A 24,547-nucleotide genomic window follows, 5' to 3' on the forward strand; every position below is an offset into this window, starting at 1 on the left:
TGCAGATGTCATATAAAAGTGCTTTGAGTGGTCAAAAAGACTAGAAAGGTGCTGTACAAATATGGACCATTCACAGTGGACTTCCTGATATGAGATGAAATCAAGACTTAAATATTGTTGTTCAAAGTCAGAATGAAATAGAAACAGCTGAAAAAACACACAAACATTTCTCACACTGATAAATAAAAACAAAAACAGTCAACAAACAAAACCCAAAATGATCTTATGAGATTTTTGTTCTCTAAAGGCTTCAGCTACTCGTGTAAATGTGCTGTTATTTAACTGCAGTGGAGTCTTTTCTCTGATGAGCTGATGTTGATATGGAAGTTGTTGATCAGTGGAGTCTGACAGAGGCAGAAGGGTCTCCATCGTTTTCATAGTTCACCACACCATCATCTTCATCTTCATCATTATTCACCTGTGAAACACAAACAAACCCTCACTCTGGCGCAATGGATAAGACTATGCCTTTGGTGTGAGAGACCTGGGTTCAATCCCCCATTGTGAGCCATCCACCATTGTGTCACTGAGCAAGACACTTAACCCCTAGTTGCTCCAGAGGTGTTTGACCTCTGGCATGTACAGCAATTGTAAGTCGCTTTGGATAAAGCATCAGCTAAATGAATAAATGTAAATTAATGTAACACATGGAGATATGAAATGATCTGAACGCATCGTCAGTGACTGTTACATGTTTCTGCCACTGAGAGAGGAAGTGTTTTTGTGGTAACAAAGGACATAAAGTCAAAGAAAATAAATATATAGTAAATAAAACCAAAAGTAGGCTACCCTAAACTGTCACATGTTCCTCCAGCTGACTGACCAAAACCAAACTATCTGTGTTGTTTAAAGCCGCTAGAGGTTAAGTGAGAATGGCGTCTTTGGAGGCTGTAGTTTGTGTTGGTGTTGTGATTAAATTGTCATGTTTATCTAATGTTTGCATCCATTTAATTTTTTATTGTAATATTCTTTTGTTTAATTTTTATATGCAATGAATCCTTTGAACTTTGCTGCTAAGGCCACTTCAGTACAACTCAGTGAGTCCTGTTTCTGTTTGTCTTCTTCTATCTATATCTACACTTCAGAATGAAGAACAGATGTCACAAACACTGGTTTGGTGTGTAAAGTACCAACTGTAAAAACATTATAAACTCACTGTGTTTTCATCCATCTGTGTTTTTGTCCCTGAAAAGAAAAGAGAAAGAGTCGACTTTAGTTTCCACAGTGAAAATCCAGCTTTATCAAAACTTCCTGTTTCTGAGTTTCATCTGTGAATGTTCTCACCTTTAGTTCTTGTCCAGATGTTGACTGCCACAACAATTATTATGAGTGCTGCTAAACCCACAGACACAATGATGAACCTCCAGAACGATTCTGAAAACATTAGAAACATTTTGACTGCACAGTTCAGTTCTGTTGGAAAGTGTCCTTGGTTGACGTGAATTTTATTATTGATAAAGATTTCATGCCAACACAAATCCAGACCTTTTAAAACTACTTCTATACTTCTAGTTTTCTAAAAAAAAATTGTTCCAGATTTAATCTCACATGTGTAGAGGAGTACCAAACATAGCCGAGTGACAATCATTCATAATGTAGACTTCACAAGGAAAGAGAGAGAGATGTAAGATGTTTAGTCACTACCTTGTTTTGTTTCATCATTTCCAGATGGTGTTTTGTTTTTCCCCTCTAATGTGCTTCCTTTAGATTTTGGTGAATACGATATGAAAGAACACAAGAAGATATGAAAAAATACCTCATGTTAACAAAATGAGAAAGAATAATGTTCTAATCCTAAACATTAAAATTCATCAAATAAAATCAAACCTACCTGTTTTCTCACATGAGGACTGGAGGTCAACGCTACACAGCAGCATCTGGCCACTCTTATTATCTGTCACTTTACACTTCAGTAACTCACAATAGTTTGACTTCTGGCTAAGAGGAGGAGTTGTAAAAACCACAGTGGCTGAACAGGAACCCTGTGATGTCAACATGTTGTTCTTATTACCCTCATACAACCACTCGACTGTGTGTCCACACCTTCCATATGTCAACATAGAGCAGATGAAGCCGACTGTATCATTGTTCTGATATTGTTCAACTGGTGAAGATGGAGATATTGTGAGAGAAAGACAACAAGAGTAAAGTTAACTTCATCACTGTGATCATAATTATTGTAATGTTTCAGTATATTGTTCTAACAAGACAGTTTGAGCTGAAAACATTATGATGGAAATACTTACTGTTAATAACAGACAGAAGAACCAGAGAGTCTGGACCTTGTTGTTGTCCTGATTTCTTGAACTGTCTGCAGGTGTAACGACCAACATCCTCGAATGTGACCTTCTTTATAACCAGAAAACAGTTCTCTGTAACACTCAGTCTGTCAGATTTAGATTTGGAAATCCCATTTTTCCCATGTGTAATCAGCTCTGTTGCTGCTGCCCCAATATCACGACTGACCAACCAGGAAGTACCGTCACAATTATCCTGATTTTGTATCACATTTCCACAATGCAAAGTGACTTCATCTCCAACTCTGACAGTGAAGGAGAGGTTCTGCCCAGTTGCTGCTGTTGAAGATGAGAGATAAATGTAAAAAATGAGCTGTGAGAGGAATATGGCTTTTATATTTATAGTTATGTGTGAGAATAACAAACAGTGTACAGTATGTTCCTTTTACAAGAATCCACTCAACACACCAGGTTCAAAACAAACAGTAAACTTGGCTATCAAACTTTAAGGTTAGCTTCTTAAACACTATTAGTAATGTTTTGTAATGTTTATTTTATGCATGTATGTGTTTTGTGAATTCTTACCTGTAAACTGAAGCACGAGTATCACAAATAAAGACACGTTAATCCATCTGAATCGAACCATCTTGCTTCTCTCTCTCTTGTTCTCACGCCCTCAACTGTCTCTGAACTTGTGCGTCTTGAAGAGAGATGCGGCATCTACTTCCCGTTATTAAAGTGTTACTTCCTTATAGTGACTTGCATCTTTTTTCATTCTTTGTTGTTGAGTCCATCAGTTTTTCTCGTTTTCTTTCTTATAAATATTTTAACAGCAAGAAGAGCAACTGATGTCTTCGAGTTTTCAGCAAAACCAATAATGTGGAGGGAACCAGAGGCTCGTGGTCCAAAATCATGAAACTGGCGGAAAACAAATGTGATGTGGTGATGTAGTGGTTTAAGAATTGTTGGTTCCTCTTTGTAGCTTTGTCATGTTTTCTGAGAACTGAATGAGAAGTATTTTTTGTTAATGTGGTTAACAACAGCAGCTCTGGAAGGTTTACCTTCTAATCAGGCTCTCAGGAACAACCAACCAACACTCTGATGACACATGTTGCTCTCTGGACTCATTAGATTAGAATCAGCTTTATCATTATGCAGAGTACGGGTACACGGCTAATGAAATGTAGTTTGCATCTAACCAGAAGTGCAGAAGTGTTCATACAGATAAGTGCAGGAAGGTAGTACTACAGCATAAGTTATGCTATATCCTAGAATACTCTCTGAGGCCTTTTCAGTGTTTGTTGAGAGACAATGGTGATAATTTAACTTAAATACGGAATAGAGCCTTATAGTTCAGGCAGGTGCCAGTCAGTTTAATATCACGTTACATGCAGCTTCCAGTCACCCATATAAAAGATTTGGTTGATAAATTGTTTCAGAACTGTTCATTATGATGTAATACTCACTGTAAATAACAGAAAAATGAAAGGAAAAGCTGACTGGCTGCTGAGAAGATGTGAGAGAAACATTAAAATTTTAAGAAAGTAAAACACTTGACGTCTTGGTTAAATTTAGGTTAAGTAATAAATACTAATAACTCAACTTTTTTAATGTTTCTGGTAGTTGTCGTGTAAATTGTATCTTGCTGGTGAGGGATTGAGCAAATAATTCAGTGACAACCAACAGTTGTCTTTGAAGAATTTATTAATAAAAGAGAATAAACAGAAGTACTAAAACACATATACAGCTGGTCCAGAGACCTGCCGCCTAGGGTGGCTTCAGGCGTCTGGCCCCGAGCAAAGGGATGCATAATCATTTACTCAGTCTAGGTTTCTATGTTTTGGGGAACAGAGATCCTCTCTCAGCCTTGAATGATCATTCCAGGAGAGGAGAGGAACAACAAGAGAGGAAACACCAAAACAATCTCACGGCTCTGACTTAAACCCTAGTAAATGTGGACGGACTAACATAAGCAGTATAGGAGAGGAAAGGTTAAAAAACAATACATATATCTATAAGACATAACAATATTAGAATAACAATAGTAATAATAATAGTAAAAAACATACATAAAGATTAAATGTAAGAGGACACAATTTTCTGCCACCACAGTAGTCTGATAGATTTTCTATATATTCTTACCAGTTAACTGAAGCACCAGAATCAGAAATAAAAAGACTTTAATCCATCTGAACTCAACCATCATGCCTCTCTGTCTCTCTTTCCTCTCTGCTTCTTCTACTTGTAAATCTACGAGTTGCTTCTTAAAGAAAAAAGTTGTAGCTGTTTCCTCTAATTAGTCATTTGTCACTTCCTCATTGTGACTGACCTTTCTTTTTCTCTCATATGTCAGTTGTTGCTTTAATCAGCTGATCAGCTGAGGCTCCAGCAGAAGAAGAGGAAGCTTTCACGCTGCTGTAGGTCACTGCATCATCTTCATCATCACCATCTTTACCCAGAACCTGGAAAAGAGACAAACAGCACAACACAGAAATTACACAACATTAAATGAGAGAAGTGTTTTCATTCACTGCCATCATCACTAGAACCAATCAGACAGCTTACCCGGCCTTTACTGTTGGTCTTCCTGGTGTAGCTGATGGAGGCGTAGGAAACACCATCTTCAGGATCAGCCTACACAGAGAAGACAACATAATGGCTGCTCAGTAACATGTGGACTTGATTGTGTTCTGGTCTGTTCTGGTGTCGTCCAGCTGCATCATCAGACTCCCCACTTCTTCTCTTGCAGAAAGAACTTAGATTCAAGAGTCACTGTGTGTCTCATAGAGCTACATTTTGAACAACAAATCTAAAAACAGTGAGTGTAACTTTGTCCTGGGTGTAGTGTGAGATCTCACCGTGTCCTGACTGCTTTCTGGACTCACTGCAGGGTTTAAGCTCCGTCCCTGAAAACAACAAACAAACAGAGTCTACTTCCATGTGGTCAAACACTGGCTCTGTGAAGGCTGTTTAGATTTGGATGACTCTGTCAGAGAGCAGCCGATTCAGCTCTGTCATAACTGTAGAAACATTTGATTACTCAGCCGTAAAACTCACAGTGTTTTCATCCATCTGGGTTTTTTTTCCTGAAGAGACAAAAGAGAGTCGACTTTAGCTTCAACAATAAAAATCCAGGTTCATCAAATCTTCTTGTTTATAATATCTGTGGTTGCTCTCACCTTTAGTTTTCTTCCATCTGATAAGAGCAACAACAATAACAACAGTTATTAAGAGTGCTGCAACTCCCACAGACACAATGATGAGCCACAAAGCTGGAAAGAAAAAAAATTGACAGAACAGATTTAGTTTAGATGGTAACACAGGTCCATGCGCATAGGATGTTTTTTTATTAATTCTTGAAGTGTCTATTTTAAGATTCTGCCAGTTAACAGGCTGAAATAATGTACTATGGGGTTTATTTTTAACCCTTTATTATACTTATTGTCAACCTGAACCCAAAAATAAACAGAAAACAGCGTAACTTTTGAAGCAAACAACATACAGAGACCAATGAGTACATTTTTTCCACACAAATCTGATCCAAGGAATTCAGTTAAATGGTTACTGTTAGGATTCACATCTTGACTCTATTTCAGGACAATAGCGAAAATAGCAAAAAAAAGACCACAGCTAAATATTTTCTTTTAATTAACCTCAGAGGGGACAACTTTTGTAAAAACTTTCCCCGTGGTAATTTTACTGCCTTCAGTGACATTAAGGTGGAGCAAAGGGAGAGGGGATCATATCCACACAGTATTTGCGATAAGAGACTCTGAAGCAGCAACTTCACACACAAATACCCTTCATACTGTAGACATTGGAGGTCTTGGTATGGATAAAACTGGGTTCATGGATTAATAGGTAACTTGGATTAGAGATTTAATTCCTTCACCAACACTTAGCAACAACAAATATGTAACGTCTTGTAAAGTTAGCGACAATAAATATGCAACGTCCTGTTGTGTACCAACAGTGTGGATTTGTGCATTTTATATCAAATAATTTGGAGACTCAAAAATCCCTTCCCTCTCTCTCTCTGAGAAAAAGGAGGGGGTAGGAAAGTTTTCTTGGCCTTTTGACATGCAAAAACTAGAGAGATCGCCTGGTGTTTGGTAAGAGTCTGCAGAGACTCAATCAGACATGCATCGCTTACGGATGCCGTAATGGTGTCAATAGACACTTAGCAGGACAGCAAAAGAAGTGTCCAATGCCTCTCCTTCTAGGGTGCCTCAAGACATCAAAGTACCGGATGTTCTGATCCCTTTTCCCTTAGAATGGCTGCGCCACAAAACGCCACTCTCGTCTCTTCTTTTAACTGATGTGCAAACGTGATAAGCCAGGAAGGCGAAAGGGGGCCTTAACAACTCCTACCTTCTTGAGCTAAAACAATGTTTCATTATAAACTGTTGTTCTGTTTAACCAATAATCCTTGCTAAGTCAGTAGTGGCGTTCGCCTCCATTTGAGTAGTTACGTTACCATGTTGTTGTTTAAAGAATCTAAATAAGTTAATTTTTGTGTGTTTTAATTTTCAGCAAGGTTAATGACATTCCTTCATTTTATGTGTAACCAATGCTTTTTCCCAACACTTTCGGACACCTCCTTTAGAAATGATGATAAAGAAATGTCATCCTATACTCGATTAATTTTCCAGCTTGAATTTAAGGTTAAAAATGACTAAATTCTCCAGCTCCTGAGAAGATTGTTTTAGGATTAATCAGAGCTATCGTCATGTAACCCAAGCAAACAAAAGAAGTATTACAGGCTATCGTCTGAAATGTATAAATGTCACTTTATTTACCTGTCCATAATCTAATGCCATTCGTGTATCTTGCTTATATTCTCTAAGAATATGTAACAGCCAATAGCCTATATCCAGAAAGCTAAACTAAACGGACTCTGCCAGTGTGAGGCCGTTTTACCAGCAACCCGGCGGGGAGAAACACAAGCAGTAAGACCAAAACCCTGCACTCTGTGATCAGTGATGTCCCATAGTCTCAGTCCAGTATATTTAATCCTTGAAACTCCTGGACAAATTTAACCGAGTTATCATCTAATTGCGTTCATTAGCTGCCCGTATGAGTCAAATGCTCCACACAATAGAACCCCTTCTCATTGTTTAGCCATTGTTTATTTCTTTGATGTGTCACCTTAGTTAGTTAACAAACTTCACTGTCATCAAGGAATTGTGTGTATTGCCTCTCTCCAAGTCCCTGCCAAGAGAATTTACCCCTTCAATATAAGACTGACTGATTGATTTAAGAAAATTGAGCGATTATTAACTGATCACTGGTGAATAATTGTATAATTATTAAAATGCTACCCAGAGGTCCGGAGACTCTGGGTTATTTAAAACTGCGGTGGTGCCCCGCAAAACGAGAGATTTATGGATTAATATTTTCTGAATATTAAAATTCATAATTTGGTATTAATTCTCATAAATTTATTAAAACAGTGTAGTCATGCTACAGTCCGGTTAGACTTTCAAAATAAAACACTAGCATTTCGAAACATCGCCATTTTGAAACGGCACGTTTTTAAAGTCACGAAACGTTGCACTGTGGTTTAGTTTAGGCAACAAAACTACTGAAATAAAAATTATTAACTATTTGTGATTGAATTGTTATGTCTATTCTTATTTTATAAGATTTATTACAGGTGGATGGGCCCCTGTGAATGTGGTTACCAACTGCCAAGGTCTGCTAAGGGTGTAGCGGTTGTCCCTGTTTTTTGGCTGTAAGATTTTCCTCAGCCATTTTTTCCCCCCTTTTAGTGTTCTGCCAGATGGACAGGGTGGTGGATTGTGGGAACCCCTTTCCCCTTCAATGCATGTGGTGGTGGGTATGACAGCTGTTTATTGTGTGATGTTTGTGTGTGTCTTGCTGTGTCTAGGTGGCTGCACACCAGTGTGAGTGGTGGTGTCAAGGCACCTTGGTGCCCCCCCCCCCAGGTCTGGCCCCTGTTGATGCTGAGGTGTTTGTAACTGTGCTCTTATCCCTTAGCATCTCTGGCAGTATTGGCATCTACATCTTATTTGTAGATAGTTTTTTTTTAATTTTTTATTAATTGTTTAAATAAATCTTCTGGTCAAAACTCATGTCTTCGAATTTTATTAATTGTGGGAAACCCATGGCAACTGGTAATTGAATATTTGGGGATTTGAACCCCTCGGTTACATATCATATGCCTGTGTTTACGGTCAAACTGACGCTACAGGGCTTCCCCCACTGCGTTGAACTATGACACGATAGGGTTCCCTAGTGCGTTACAAACTGTTGCCGATGGGTCTTGACAGTCTATGATTATTGTAGACTCTTTGTTCTGAGGGGGGCCATAGAGCGGTCCAAGGTCTGTGTTACAGGGGCACGGGGGGGAACCGATTGCAGAAAGTAAACATGCATAAACTCTGCATCCATTTTCATTTGCCAACATGGCAAAACTAGTCTATATAGACATATTTCTGCTCCTAAAGATCCAGTCTGGACAAATTGGGACTTATGTTGACCAAACAACGGAATTCAGAGACTGTTGTGCTCATATCATTACAGAGACCTGCCCTATCAACATCCCGGATCAAGCACTCAGGTGGTCCATATTCCGAGCTGTGAGCGCAAGACTCCGGCAAGATGAGGAAGTGAACTGTTTTACATCAATGATGCTTTGTGCACAAACGCAGTCAAGATGGACTCCATCCATCCCAAATATCAGACGGTTTATTGTGCAGATGAAACCATATTATCTGGTTGCTGCTGTTTACCCCAGATGCAAATTCAAAAAATGCACTGTGGAATGTTCGGGGTTTTTACGTGTAGGCCTATGTATATAAATAGCCTAAGGGCCTTTGTCCATCAAAGTGTTTTTTTACCAGCTGAAAACTCCTAGCTGGGAGCGCTAAGCAAGCCCGCATTAATGCAGCGGCTTACTGGGCCTGAAGCCCCGTGCTCGTCTCACGAACAAGCCCGCCCCTGCCAAAGTTGAATTGACTTGAACTTTCTGTAGCCTACGCAACGCGCAGCACAAAAAGAAGATGGATGAGACACTGATCCTCGCCATCTGTGACTTCCCTGAAATATATGTGTTCACTAAACAGTTGGGACATTAACTGGAGGGCGTTTGCATGACTAGATTTATCAGCTATATGAATAATAAAATATAGCTATATATCAACTAACGTTACTTATAGTTTTACTTTAAGCGAGGCTATGGAGGTATACAGTGGCACACAGAAGCCGTTGCCGTGGTTACTATCTATTGACCGCCTTCCGTTTACTTGCGGAGCGCTTGTCTTGGTGTCTGTTCACAAGAGAAGCACAGAGCGACCTCGCGGGGTCAGGTGACTTCGCAGACGGAGTGTCGCTTCCCGTGTGAAAAGGCCTTAAAGCGGTTCTGGCGCGAGGGTGCATTTTTGAGGCGCAGCATTGTTGCAATGATACATAAATCCATGGTTGCAAGTAGTTCTACCCAACTTTACTGGATGTAAAAATGTCAACACAGAGTAGAGGACTTGCTCTGGCCCTTGCTCTGTATGAAGAGACGGCGGAAGCAGGTAGAGACAGAGGACGGACTCGCCGTATGTGGGTTCATGAGATTTTTTGGGCTAGGAAACATCTCGGCGAGTACGTTTGGTCCAAGAGCTGAGGTTAGATCAGCCCTGTTCCAGGATAGTAACCGTTGTAACGGTGTGGTATTTGTCTCGCCTCTCCTCTATTGTGATTGGACAGCTAGGTAAAAAGTGACAGTGACGAGCGCAGCGTCTTTCCCAAAGTTGAACATTTTTGTACTCTACTTTTCCACGAAGCTCAGCGCCTTGACATGCTGCTGGCGTTTTTACCAGCGCTTCCATTGCAAGGAATTAAAAAAAGCACTTTGGTGGACACTAACTGTATATATCTTGTTTTATTTTATATGTTACCATATTTGAATATAGGCCTACACTTGTGTGTAGCATGAAAAAACTACAAATTTAATTTCGTTATGCAGCCTTGTGCTGGATAATGACTAATAAACAACCTTGTATAGACTGGTAACTTTTGGGTAGGCTACATGATCATTAAAAACCAATGGCTTTCAATTATTGTGATAGATATAGCCCTAAACATATATTACAATGGGCCTAATAATATAAAACATTGCCTATAAACATGCATTCTAGACTTATTCTAAAATAGTCTTTTCCTGTGTGATACAGGTCAGTTTTGCAGTCCCTTCAAGAGAGCATGCGGCTCCCACGTGTGTTTGTTGACCCGCAGAGAATCATTTTAGTTATATGCTAATTACATTACATTACATTTACATTTACTGTTTTGGCAGACACTTTTATCCAAAGCGACTTTATTAAGCATATTATTATATTAGATAGGTTGTTCATATTTTGACTGTTTTTCTATTCTCTATCATGATGAAAATCAAGATCAAGCGAGCTTTTGCCCTTCTGTCCTCCCTGAGCTGCCTTCCTGTTTGACAGGCATGCCTCCCGAGTTATTGACTGTTGCAGTAGCGTACTTTGTCTTTCTTTTTATTTCCTCTTCTAAAGTGTAAATTGTATGAACCAAACACCTGGGCAAATTGGCAAACCGTGAAACCTATTTTGGTAATAAAACCTAGGTTCTGATAAATATGAAATATTGTAAATAACAATAAAACATTAAATAGTACAGTACAAATAAATAAAAACAATTTTAAAGAAACAGGCCTACAATGATAGCTTCCAGTGTTTAATTCAAATGGCGTTCACACCAGAAATAAATCGTTCCAGAATTCACTTGACAGCATCCTAGACCACCTCATTGAGACAGAGCAGAGAGCTGTTTGTTTGATACACACCAAAGTTCAAGTCCAGCGTTCACACCAACCCAAACAAACCGCACCAAGGGGTTAAACACTCAGGGTTTGGTTCAACCATAATAAACAAGGTCGGTGTGAAAGTAACCTTAATTTAAGAGGCTTTTTACATTTATTTTTGCCATAAAAATGAAAAAATGTTCTAATAAAAAGTTAAATAATGACATTTAGCCTGGGGAGAGAAAGAGGCTGACAGGAAGACAGAGAGACTCTAGAGAAAGATGAGTTACTACCTTGTAGGTCTACTGAAGGGTCATTGGTTGTTGTTGTGGCTGTAACTGATTTTGTGTTTTCAGTTGTTGTTATTGATGTTGTTGTTGTTTTTGTAGTTGTTTGTGCGTCACCTGCATGAATGAAATATCACAACCCAAGAAACTGTTGATTTAGAAAATCCCTCATGTTTACCATCTGCTGTCACTAAATGAGAAAGAATGATGTCATCTTAAAAAGTCGTCAGCTCAGCATATTCTCACCTGTTTTCTCACCTGAGGACTGAGGGCTGAAGGTGAACAGCTGCACTTTTCCAGAGTAACCATCTGTCACTTCACACTTCAAGTTAGACTTTGATTTGTAACTAAAATGAGAATCCAGGAAAGACACAGCGGCCGAGCAGTCAATCTGCCATGTCTTCATGTCTTTGTTATCTTTGTCCACATCTTTACCCTCATACAGCCACTTCACTGTGTGATCACAGAACTGTTCATGTGTCGACACAGAGCACCACAATGTCACCTTATCAGCGTCCTCCTCTTCAGTCACTGGTGAAGATGGAGATATTGTGAGAGAAAGACAACAAGAGTAAAGTTAACTTCATCACTGTGATCATAATTATTGTAATGTTTCAGTATATTGTTCTAACAAGACAGTTTGAGCTGAAAACATTATGATGGAAATACTCACTGATAATAACAGACAGATGAACATGAGAGTCTGAAATTTGTTGTCCTGATATGAACTGTCTGCAGTCATAACGACCAACATCATCGACTGTGACCTTCTTTATAACCAGAGAACAGTTCTCTGTAACACTCAGTCTGTCTGATTTAGATTTGGTGTTTTCAACAATCTGCCCAAGATTAACCAGCTCTACTGTTGATCTGCTTCCTGAACCAACAAAGAGCCATGTAGTATATTCACATTCTTGCTGACTGTCTATCACATTTTCACAAGGCAAAGTGACGTCATCTCCAACTCTGACAGTGAAGGAGAGGGGAAGTTTTTCAGCTGCTGCTGTTGAGAAAATGATGAAAAATAAAGTGAAATGAGAAAATGTCTGTTATGTTCATAGTTAGTGACGATTATTTCTTTATCCTTAGTTTCCAAGAGTTCACTAAACTCACCGGTCCGTGTATCATCCGATCATTCAATTATTCCATTTAATCTGGCAAACAAAAAACAAAAAAATTAATCAATATTTCATTTTTCTGTTTTTCTATATGAATCAAATATGAAAACTGGCGTTTGTTTCCTTGCTTTCAGCTCAAAATGAGAAATATAATAGACAAGGAAACCAAATCAAAATAATAGGTCGAATTTACGTTTTCTGTATTTTTCTTTATGTGTTTTCCCATTTCTCACTGTGCCGTCCATTCTGATTTGTGCATGTGCAGTGGATGATCTCCAGCCGTGGAACGAGCCTACGAAGCAGTGTCCCTCAGTGGCAAGACTGTATGACTGCATGCTGGAGCCTCTAGTCTCTTGCCCTGGTGCCATCCACAAGCTTCTACGTTGCAAAATAAAAGCTTGTGTCTGGTTTGTGTTTTTGAACTGAATTATAATGGCAATCATGCAAATTAATAAAATACTTAATAAAATATCTGCCAATAAGATAAATGCAGAATATCGTGTTAATCATTAAAAAAAACTTCTATAAGATGATGGTAGACAGACTAAAGATCCATTCTGAGATCATTATTATTTTATTCCAGAAATCTGGTTGAAAGATTGTTTTAAACTTTTAAGTATTATTATCCACTGTTACAGTTACAGTATTAGCGTGTATGTCCATGCTATAGACATACAGGCAAGCATACTGATTGAGATTCAGTCAGCTTGTGTGAAGGCCTGTGGGTGTGCTGGTGATTATCTATATGTCACATGTATAGCTTATTCCTTTTGTTCTTGACATTATACAATGTTCATCCATCCATCCATCCATTGTCAACTGCTTATCCTGTGTACAGGGTCACAGGGGGCTGGAGACACTCCCAGCTGACGTCGGGCAAAAGGCAGGGTACACCCTGGACAGGTAATATAACTAATTACTTTAAAATGCCAGCAACTAGTAATTTTATAATGTATTACATTTTTGGAAGTAACTTGCCCAAAACTGATCCTGTGTATGTGCCATCCCAGTGACACATAGACACACACACACACACACACACACACACACACACACACACACAGCTCTGATACAGTGTTTAGATTTCTTTTGTTTCAGACAGTCTTTTTTGTTAGCAACAAGTGACTTACTCAGCACAGTAGGCTATACAGTAGGCCTATACGCGACATGTCATTTTTTAAAAGACAAAAGGTGTATTCCTTAGGTCAAACTCTGCTACAATAAATTTCTAGAGGTAACGTTGATATTTGCTAACAAACGTCATATTTAAATATATGTTAACATCCCACGTATCAGTAGTTTAACACTACTTTGAAGAAATATTCAATGATAAAATGTATAAGTGGGAGGTCTGGGTGTCCTCCCCAGAAGATTTTGAGCATTAATTAATTTCCTGCATTCTGGAGAAATTTTCTGCACCAATTTATGGAGTAAATGTCTTTACTTACAACAATAAAAGGGAATATAATGCAGTAATCAGTAGATTTTTTTGTTGCTTAAGTAACTTTCTTGGACAATGCACATTTGTTTCTTCTATATTTAAATTGCATTGCATGTTTTCTTATTGTGCAAATAAACCTTTCTCAAAGCTTTTTCATTTGTAATTTAACATTTCTTATTCCAAACTATTTCTCAGAGCATATTTAACCAGTTATGCTTTCAAAAAGTGATGGGGGCATGTCCCCAGCCAACCTAGTGTAAATGACACCAATGGTAACAGATTTGTAACATTTGCTCAAGAGTTTTTTAAGAGCAAACGTTTATAACAAATTCACATACGCAGTTAAAACAATGGCTGTCCATCTGAGTATGTTGTAAAGTCTGTCTGCTCTCTGTCTGTTTTTCTGCTGTTTCTGTTTTTTATCTGCAGTTTATTACAACCCGAACATTTTTGTGTGACTGTTTTCTTGATCATTTCTCTCTGTGTTTCCCTGCAAAATGCTTAAATGGGTCACCAAATATAGTTGGGTGGCCGTTAATGTACCTCAATGGCCGCCCAAGTTAGCCGATTTTATTAATATCAATCTGACCGGCCCACACCAAAACAAATAGTCCCTCTGGCACATGTCAGTATTGCCAGGTGGCCAACCCGCCCCTGTATGGCCAAAATCGTTGATTTAAAAGTTTTTTTAATTGATTGCAACAGACTTGCTTATGAACTTACCCGTGACTCCGACTCTTTCTCCTTCTGCTGCTGCTTCTTCTCTTGATTAATGGCAGGTTGCAAACATATAATTTGCGACCCTTGATAGGCTACTACATTTAAAACGATATTTCTACCAGATTGCTTTAATACAATATAATAACGATCATAGAATGGATCTTAAGTCTGTACTGTGTAGGCCTATCTTATAGATGAAGTATTTTTATTCATTAGCATGATTGCTTGAACCAGGCGCAACTATCTGTGACATTTGCAGAATAATATTTGGAAATATATTAGGCGTGAGAATATAATTGCAATCTAATGAGAATGGAGTCATAATATTTTAACAAAATCTACCTGCCCTTCTGCTGTGCATTAACCTGTGTTCTGCTGATATGGTAGCCTAGTGGTTATCCCCTATTATCTGACAGACACAGAGTCGCCTGGGACCGTACTGGAGGTAGAAAACTGAAACACATAAATCTCACAAGCCTACACATCTATATAAATGTTAACTATAGCACCTCTGATAAAGTGCAGCTCACAGTCGCTTCAGAAGGAAGCATCCTGGAACAGAGAGACTGTCCCAAACAGAGCAAAGTGTCTCTGAGCGGTGAGAATGACAGAGACACAGAGCGACATGTGTCTGTGTCTCGGTCAGGTGTGTCATGTTATTCTCTCACTACTTTGCGGCGGACTAAACCTGTTAAAAACAGGCCCCTTTTTCCAGAAAAAAACGGCTAAAATTACATACCCAAAATGAATCAGGAATAACTCCTTAACCATTTGGCCTAGATGCATAATTCTGGTCTCCTTTGAAAAGTCAGAAGCTAAGGAATATAAATCCATTGTGTATTATTCTATTTATTTTACTTTTACAGACTACATGGAGATGCAATAAAGAAAAAATCTGATTTTTTTTATCCTCGCCTGGTAAAAAAACGCTATATTTTAATACAATAAACCATCAAAACCATCCTGAGGAAGCTTTTAATGCAACTGAATATCTTCTAATACACCTACAATGCACTTGTAACTGTAAATCTGATGAAAAAAAACCAAAATACTACAGTTATCGAACAATATTTTCAAATATACCAGGCGAATTTCCATATTTTGGCAATATTTATTGTTAAAATGCTGACTTTTATTGATAGATATCTTTAAAATACTTTTTCAGTCCATACAACCAATTTCCAAATGACAAAATTGAAATATTGATAAAAACAGGAGTATTCATCAACATTCCTGTCACCAAAAGCACTCCAAAGCTTTACAGGCCTTTAGATTGAGAACGGAACATCAGCGATGGGGGGGGGGGTATCAATCGAGCAGACCTTTCATTTGATACCCTGCATGTCTATATATCTCCAACGGATCGGCCACAAAATCAAACCCTTGCCTCAAAACCATTTGATCTGGGTTGAATGACAGTAGAGAACCTGTCCCTTACTTATAGCTTGGTCAAAGTGTGACATCGCCACTACGCTCGCCAGGGACTTGAGCACATTTTGCTTTGATCACATCATTACAGTTTTTTTTCAATTGCTAAAACACAATTTCTGAAACCTTGCTCCAATTTTCTGAAAACATGAAACACAAAACCTCAGCTTCAAGCATTATTTACAAAACCTCTGACTCCTCGTGCAAAATGAAACTTTCGCCTCAAAACAGTTTTACCTGTGCTCAAAACCAAACACTGCTCTCAAATCATAAACAAAGCAATCAAAATGATATAGACTATCAAGAACATATAGTTCTCAGAGAGAAGTACATTTTTAATCTCAAAACAAATTTCATAGTTGTCCGTCATTGATTTAATTTGATGAAGGAAAACATGTTCTATCATAGTGGCTCAAAATTAATCAGAAATTATAGTCTGCTTTTCTCTTTGCAATTTTTTTGTTCCTTGTAACCCTATTTTTACAGTTCTGTCTCTCACAACCTTGTCCTTTGTTTCTTGTACTGTAATTCTTGTTCTTTGTTGATATGAACCTGCAACCAGTCAAAATCTATTGAGCAATCAGTACTGTAAACAAATGGAAAGCACAATGTTCAGGGCCGGACAATTTGCTCTCTGAACTGGCTTAGATTGATTGTGTCACATGATTTGAAACAAGTGAAATGAATTTTGAAGGTTGTGTTTAATCAATGACGTGTGTTCTCTATTTGTATTTGATTGTTGCCACTTGTGTTTACCAGTATGGAAGACATGTGCATTAGAGTGCAGAATGTGTTTTGAGAATGAGAATATGTTTAGAGTTCTGCTGAAAAGTCTAAGTGAGATCTGCAAATTGTGTTTTACCATGTGAAATGGTAGTGACAACAGACTGCACAATTAGCTAAATGAGTTCAGGCAACTGCAGACTTTGTTCAGCCAATGGGTTTTAGTGTTTTAGCAACTGAGAAAAACTGTAGAAAGTGTGCAGAATTGTGAGATGTTGCGTGAAAGATGACAGCTGTGTTGTAGTTGTGTTTAACTTTTGCCACATGTATTTACCATTTTGCAACAAAAGTGCATCACAGTGCAAAATGTGTTTTAGTGAGTGAGAATGTGTTTAGAGTTTTGCAAAAAGAGTGGATGAGATTTGCAAACAATGTTTTAACTACCTGAACTTGTTTAAGGTTTTGCCAAAATAGTGACTGATTCGACAAATGGGTTTAGGCCATTGAACACTGGGTTCAGAGAATGGGGTTTAGTGTTTTAGCAATTGTGAAAAACTGTATTGCGAGTAGCCTCCGTTCTTTGAAGAGCTGGGAGACACGCTGCGTCGGGATATAAGGCTACATATTAATACGGAAAATATTTTTAATGTTGATGTGGAGTTACATTCGGGGCTACAGTCAAAATAATCTTTCTACCAGATTGCTGGAATACAAAATAATAATGATCTGTCCGTCTGTATTTATGCTATCTTAGGCGGACATATTTTCAAGTAGGCTATTTTTATTCAGCATGATAATCTCTTTATCTTATTGACGGATATTTTAATAAGTATTTTTTTTATTCGCATGATTGCCCTTACAATTCAATTCAAAAACACTAACCTACAAGGAAGATCGAACCAGACGCTAGCTTTTATTTTGAAAAAAGAATGGACAGCACCGTGGGAAACAGGAAAACAAATAAAGAAATTCGACCTATTATTTTGTTTTGGTTTCCTTGTTTATTATATCTCCCGTTTCGAGCTGAAAGCAAGGAAACAAACGTCAGTTTTCATAAAGAAAAACGAGATACTGATTTGGTTTTTTGTTTTTTGTTTGCCTGATTAAATGGAATAATTGAATGATTGGATGATACATGGAACAGATTTGGTTTTCTTAGTTAAATCAAATGTAGCAAATAAAGAATCTTTAATAATATTGATAAAGTTATTTTTTACAGTGTGCCTTCCATTTATATATGTGATACCTTACCTGTAAACTGAAGCAGCATTGTAAGAAATAAAGAAATCCATTTGAACTCAACCATCATGATTCTCTGTGTCTCTTGTAGGAAGTCTCGCTCTATCTAGTTCTCTGTGCCCACTCCAGGGTAGGGACCTGCTAACAGAAAAGTTTTGGTTGCAAGGATCTGGTCCACATTTGTACCAAACGCTTCCCCCCAGGTGTCTCAGTAACCCTCCCTGATCGGAGTGGACAGGCTGAACTCCTTTTAACCAGTTAGGAGTTTTAATCAGTGTGAGGTGTGGCCCTGTGCTAATGTGTAGCAGAGTGGAATTACTCACCGAGCTCAGGAGGAGGAAGAAACAAGGAAACAATAAGAGAGACTTTCTCTATGTACCTTTGAGCAACAGGCCCAAAGGAAATTTCTTTAAATAAACTTCAGTTTACACAAAAGCTAAAAAGGTCCCAGTGAAAGAAAAAGAACAGAGGAATGTGTATTATAATACCAAAAGCTACAGCTTACATAGATAAACTGACAGGATGTGACTTCGGATGCTCAACGCTTGCTGGGATTGGTTGATCTCTAGTGTCCATGCAGACATGTCCTTTTGTGATTGGACGTCCTACACTGTTCACTCAGACAAAGCATGTCAAGTACTCTGTGATTGGATGTTTTCTGGTGTGCATTCAGTCCACGCGTGATCAGGTATCTTTTAATACATGCGGTTAATACATGCCTGTCTGTCTTCCTGCCTTTTCACAGAGGGCCCCATGTATGGCTTCCTTTTGACATTCAGAAATAGCTCCCATCTCACCCACATACCTGCAACGTCCTCTCTACTTAGTCCAAACTAAGTTTTAAAGTGAGCTTAGAAATAAATCATCATGAACTGAATCAATTGATCAGTAAGCACAGCTGATCACATTACAATACATCTATCAATACATCTATCATAAGTAATACAGTCGTTAGAGGCAACACACGTTGATACTGTTAGATTTTAACTTTCTTTTTACTTAATAAATCAGCCATCTAATAAATCAGTAAATCAATCATGATTAGGTAAATTTAGCGTCCTCAATCATTGTCAGTTATTTCACATCCTTCTTTAATCTTAAAAACTTCACGTTCATCACTTGTTCATATCTCACACATTTTCATCATAAGCTAAATAAACTCTATGCTATCTGCAGGTTGGAGGCTCACTTCCTGTGAGTCTTTGAATGCAGGCTCTTGTGGTTAAGTAGCAAACTACTATTTTGGGGGGCGTGATGGTGCAGTGGACACATGCCTTTAGTGTGAGAGACCCCGGTTCAATCCCCCACTGTGACACGTCCACCAATGTGTCCCTGAGCAAGACACTTAACCCTTAGTTGCTCCAGAGGCGTGTGACCTCTGACATATAAGTAATTGTAAGTTTCTCTGGATAAAAGCGTCAGCTAAATGAAAATCTGTTGAACTTTCCATCATTTAGTGTTAAAAGTAGAGATCATCTTTAATCACTCCAAATGTTTTTCTCTAATAACAATACATAAAGCATATCGAAAACATATAATATTTCTGATCACTTTCAATACACTTCCTGTCAGAGTAAAGAGTCAGAAAAGAGTAGAGACAGAGTAAAATACATTTCTACTGTCAATACTGAAGCATAATTCTCACAAAACATCATGATTACATTTCATTATTATAATGGTGATTAAACAATGTGTTTTAGCAACTACACAGCAACACTTTAGCAATGTATTCAACAATTTTACTACAAGCTATTTATCTTATTTAATAATTTTTTAGAGGTACAAATAAAGAAAAATAGAATCTTCTGAGTGAAGCACATTTAAAGACATTTCCCTGCCAATTCTATCAACTTAAAATAAAATTTTTATATGCCACCTTTGTGATACATACTCAATTTATATTTAAGAATATTAAAACATCAGAATACTGAATTAAAGTTCACGTGTTTTTTTAAACTGTTTCATGTTCGTGGATGTACAAAACTCTCCTTCTTCTGTCTCTTGTTCTCGTGCTCAGACTTTTAGTCTGTTTTAGACAAAGGGGGTAAACCAGAGATCAAACAGTGAAGCTGACCAAAGCCTGCATGGATCCATGTAGGCAAAAATATGACGTCAAAACCCTGAGACACCCCGTCGCACATGACCGATGTAACTGTTTGGTTAGATTATAAACTCTCTGTGAATCTAAAGAAACTATTCAGCCATCAGTGACGCTGCGTTGGTGTTTTTCAGGTGAACCTTGTAGGTGGGCAGATTAAACAGTGACAATCACACACTTTTGTTTGTGCAGCTACCAGAATTACTGTGTTTCTGCCAGTTTCTTCACAGTTATGCTGTGGATCATGCGCAGTAGTAGCTGGTGCCAACAGGAAGTAGCCCTGTAGTATTTCATGGGACCAAAACTGGCTTCACTGCTCTCCATTCAAATCTGCAGGTTGGTTTTGTTCAGTAATATACTGTCCATGGTTTTAGACTTCAGTCTCTCTGAATTTCTTGTCAATGTCCAAACAGACAAAACTCTGTTACAATTTTCACAATATGAGATGCAGCCATCAGTAAAGAGGTCAGAGGTCACAGCAGCCTGACAAAGATCCACCATCTACAAACAAATATGATAAAGTCAGTGATCACGAGACAAAGGAATATGTTTCTGCACTGAGCCAATCTAACACTAAACAAACAAACTATATTAAGGCTCAAGTTCACAGTTTGTTCAGTCCGGTGTATTTGTGACAATGACGTGTTTCACCACCTGAAAAGAAGAAGATGAAGAAGTTGAAGGTGTGAAGATTGTTAGTTAAGATAAATGTTTGCAAAACTGCAACTTCTTATTTAGATGGTGATATCATTGTATCTTTGCAGGTATTTTTGTTCAGAGATGTGAAGAGGATGTGTTTCAGTGAGGATGTGGTTAACAACAGCAGCAGAGCTCTGCAGGTTTTACCCCCTAATGATGACCAGATAAACATCAGAAACACACGAGGCTCACAGGAACCGACAGTTGACTCTTTATTGGGACATAAGACAAAGAGGCGTTTATTGAATCCTGATGAAAACTACTTTAACTCCTGGAAGGTTTGGGACCCTGAGACTAGTTGCAACAGTTAAAACATTGATGAGCGTCCTGACTGAACCGTCTTTAACTGTCTGGACTTAGAGCATCAAGCTTCCACAATATGTAGCAGCAGGTCTGTTCATGTTGTTTTCAAAGGAAATATCTCTGCAAGTCACTGAAGACACGACAAGTCGGACATTTAAGATGTGTGAAATGTTTTCACATTCATATTAGGTCAGAGTAGGTGGTCATGTGCATCCAGAGCTTGGAAGAAGTAACCTGATTTATAAGATTTTTGATAATTCTCAAGTCACATTAGGTGCATTTACACTGTCTGTATTTACACACATTTGGCCAGTGGGAATATGGGAGTGAGAGTGTTTTTTTTATCTTTTGGATGGATGTGGCATGCTTGGTGTGTTTTGCTTTTGTTTCTCCGTCTGTCTCTCTGTATCACTTTCCCTCTCAGTTTCTGGCTGTGTGCGGTTGCCTCTGGCTTTCCTCTATACCTGCCATCAAGTAATCAACACTCCTTTAACAACCCAGGTCCTGATATCAAGTATTTTCTTGCATTATCTTAGAATCATACGCAGTAAATCTTGTGTAGTGTTTAAGACAGTTAACTTGCCAGTAGCTAGCTGGTCTGCTTGTTTGCCTGCCTGCCCAGCAGGGACGTGCACAGGGGGGTTGCTCTGGTTGCCCGGGCAACTGCCCGTTTGCCTTTCCTGACTCAAGTTGCCCTTCCGACTCGCCCTTCCGAGAAAAAAAAATAAAATAAAAAAATAATCGCGATCGCAAAGCCTCATTCACTTCCATTCGGGCACCGAAAGTGAAAGTAAGTAGGGGAAGGGCAAACTCTGTTTAAGTGGCTGCACTGCTGCAGCGCTGCCTGCACGTCAGTCGATTCTGTTCCCTACCGGAATTCCTGTTTCCTTCCTTTATGCAATCATACTACAACAAATCATGCGTAGTTTTGCCCAGTTACCATACGTGATACGTACCAACAGAAGTGAATACGAGCTAGAAGCGCAACTGAATGTACGGGAAGCCAAAAGGTTAAAAAAGGATTGTATTTTTTTCCGAAATCTAAGCGTTTTTTTATTTAATATTTTATTAGAAGCGAGTTTTCCCCATCTGTCAATTCAATCTAGATTATTTATTTTCAAATAAAAAAAAAAGGAAAAAAAAAATAATAATAATGATTAAAAAACAATAAACAATAATATAAGGAACTCTTTTTCTCATATGTATTTTGGTGACATTTATATTGTTAATACATTTTGGATACTGTGTTTAGTGCCTTTTTTCAGGTCAGAGCAACTGCCCTTCAAAATTCCTGTGCACGTCCCTGCTGCCCAGCTAATCCTGGTTTTCTCTGCCTTCAGATTAGCCTGCTACAGCCAGCCAGATCCCTCAGTCAAGTCACTCTCTGGTCTTCAACCTCATCAGCCCTGCCCCTCTCACCAGCCAGCCACCCTTTCACCTTACCTTTCCAAGGTGTTAATAAAAGACTTTATTTATAACCTGTCTGCCTCGAGTCTGAGTTTGGGTTCAAGTATTGATCTCTAACAGTGAAGGAATCACAAAACACAGTGTAGAATTAAGTGGTAAACATTTCTTTATTTGCAGTTAATATATTATCAGATATGATAAAGAGGAGACTGTTACTGACTCCATTAAGGCTGAAAACCCATTCAAGCCAAACACACTCACATCCCAACAAATATGTCAACAACAATTCTAAATGAAAGTGAATTAAAATGAGTTCTTCTGTACACAGAGACATGAAACTGAGCTCAAGCTGCTGTAGCTTCAAACACAAACAGTGAACCTTAAAATCACGACGATTTAAGGAAGTTAACAAGAGTTAAATGCTCGTTCCTGTTAAATGAAGCTGAAATCCAGCTGCTGTGTTCTGAATTGGCTGCAGAAAATAAAGATTTTCACAACTGATGCAGGAAAAGACATTTTATAAAACTCACAGTGGGCTTCCTGATATGAGATGAAATCAAGACTTGAATATTGTTGTTCAAAGTCAGACTGAAACAGAAACAGCTGAGCAAAAAACACACAAACATTTCTCACACTGATAAATAAAAACAAAAACAATCAGTCATAAAAAACCCAAAATGATCTTATGAGATTTTGTTCTCTAAAGGCTTCAACTACTCGTGTAAATGTGCTGTTATTTAACTGCAGTGGAGTCTTTTCTCTGATGAGCTGATGTTGATATGGAAGTTGTTGATCAGTGGAGTCTGACAGAGGCAGAAGGGTCTCCATCGTTTTCATAGTTCACCACACCATCATCTTCATCTTCATCATTATTCACCTGTGAAACACAAACAAACCCTCACTCTGACACACTTTAACTGACAACTTTCACATCACTGACCCACATTTAACACAAGGAGATAAGAAATAACCTGACAGTACCTGAACGCACCGTCAGCTACTGTTACATGTTTCTGCCACTGAGAGAGGAAGTGTTTCTGTGGTAACGAAGGACACGCAGAAGGAAATTAACTAATTAATTAAAGTAATATAAATATATATTAAACTAAAAGTAGGCTACCCCAAACTGTCACATGTTCCTGCAGCTGACTGACCAGAGAGGGAGTGTTTATGTGGTACCCCAACCTCCTGACCACAGTTCACAGTTGAGTCAGCAGACCCTGAACGCCCATTAGTTACTGTCTGATCTGATCTTTATCTGACTGGCTGCTGGACAGTTTGCATTGGAACTAGATTTTATAGTAGTACAGTAACGTGGACGTTGTTTTTGGAAATAAAACTAAACTATCTGCATTGTTTAAAGCCACTAGAGGTTCAATATAAAACAGTGATTCCTGTTTCTGTCTTCTTCTCTTCTATCTTCTTCTATATCTACACTTCAGAATGAAGAACAGACAGCAGCAGATTGGCCATCTGGCAATTCTGGCATAGGCTATGCCAGAGGGGCCAGACCATTTGTTCTTGGGGTGGGCTTGTCAGATTGATATTAATATCAGTGTTTCCCACACATCGGCTTTCCAATTACAGTTAGCACCCATTTAAGCATTTTGCAGAGAAACACTGAGAGAAATGATCATCCATTATATATATTATAAGACTCAGACTGTGGATATTTCACAAGCATGGACCGGTTAAAGCAACAGCGAACACTTTGGTGCAGGTTCAAACTGGGTACAATGTTGGTTTTGATTGGCTTCCTCATTGCCTCCTCCGCGCACTCGCGGGTGAAAACGGTGTCGCGGGTGGAAATCGCGAATGCTTTGTCATTTCGACCACTTTATAAAAGAGCTCACTGCTGATGGAGAAACAGAGCCGACAAATACAGGGAGAGAGAAAATGAAAGAGGCAGGGCAAGCCGCTGTTTGTTCTGTGCTTGTGTGTAAATAATAGAAGTGAAGGCAAGGAGCAGAATTAAGTAGGCTAGTGAGTAATGTTTTTATTCATGTGTATTCCAGCGTTGAGAGCAGTGTGTGAGAAAATATTTTTCTGCAATGTTCTGTAGGCTACT

The 24,547-nt window shown here is 38.5% G+C and overlaps 2 protein-coding genes across 2 annotated transcripts; both read right to left on the reverse strand.

Annotated features, from left to right (window-relative positions):
• Nucleotides 1-1,633: 1,633 nt before the first annotated feature.
• Nucleotides 1,634-3,220, reverse strand: LOC119912046. Its single transcript, XM_038731020.1, has 4 exons — nt 2,823-3,220; nt 2,247-2,576; nt 1,832-2,104; nt 1,634-1,701 (listed from the first exon to the last, which is right to left on the reverse strand). Exons 1-4 carry the CDS (start codon nt 2,881-2,883, stop codon nt 1,634-1,636), a joined length of 732 nt encoding a protein of 243 aa, XP_038586948.1. The 5' UTR covers nt 2,884-3,220.
• A 5,934-nt stretch (nt 3,221-9,154) lies between these two features.
• LOC119912047 lies at nt 9,155-12,301 on the reverse strand (the record flags this gene model as incomplete). The annotated part of the gene is made up of 3 exons (XM_038731021.1): nt 9,155-9,235; nt 11,596-11,834; nt 11,977-12,301. Coding segments are annotated over 3 exons (645 nt in total), but the record flags the coding sequence as incomplete, so codon positions are not given.
• Between the last annotated feature and the right edge of the window lie 12,246 nt (nt 12,302-24,547).

Source organism: Micropterus salmoides, unplaced genomic scaffold (assembly GCF_014851395.1).
Source record: "Micropterus salmoides isolate LMB-PRFRI ecotype aquatic unplaced genomic scaffold, ASM1485139v1 Ms_hic_scaffold_2, whole genome shotgun sequence".
Taxonomy (NCBI): Eukaryota; Metazoa; Chordata; class Actinopteri; order Centrarchiformes; family Centrarchidae; genus Micropterus; species Micropterus salmoides.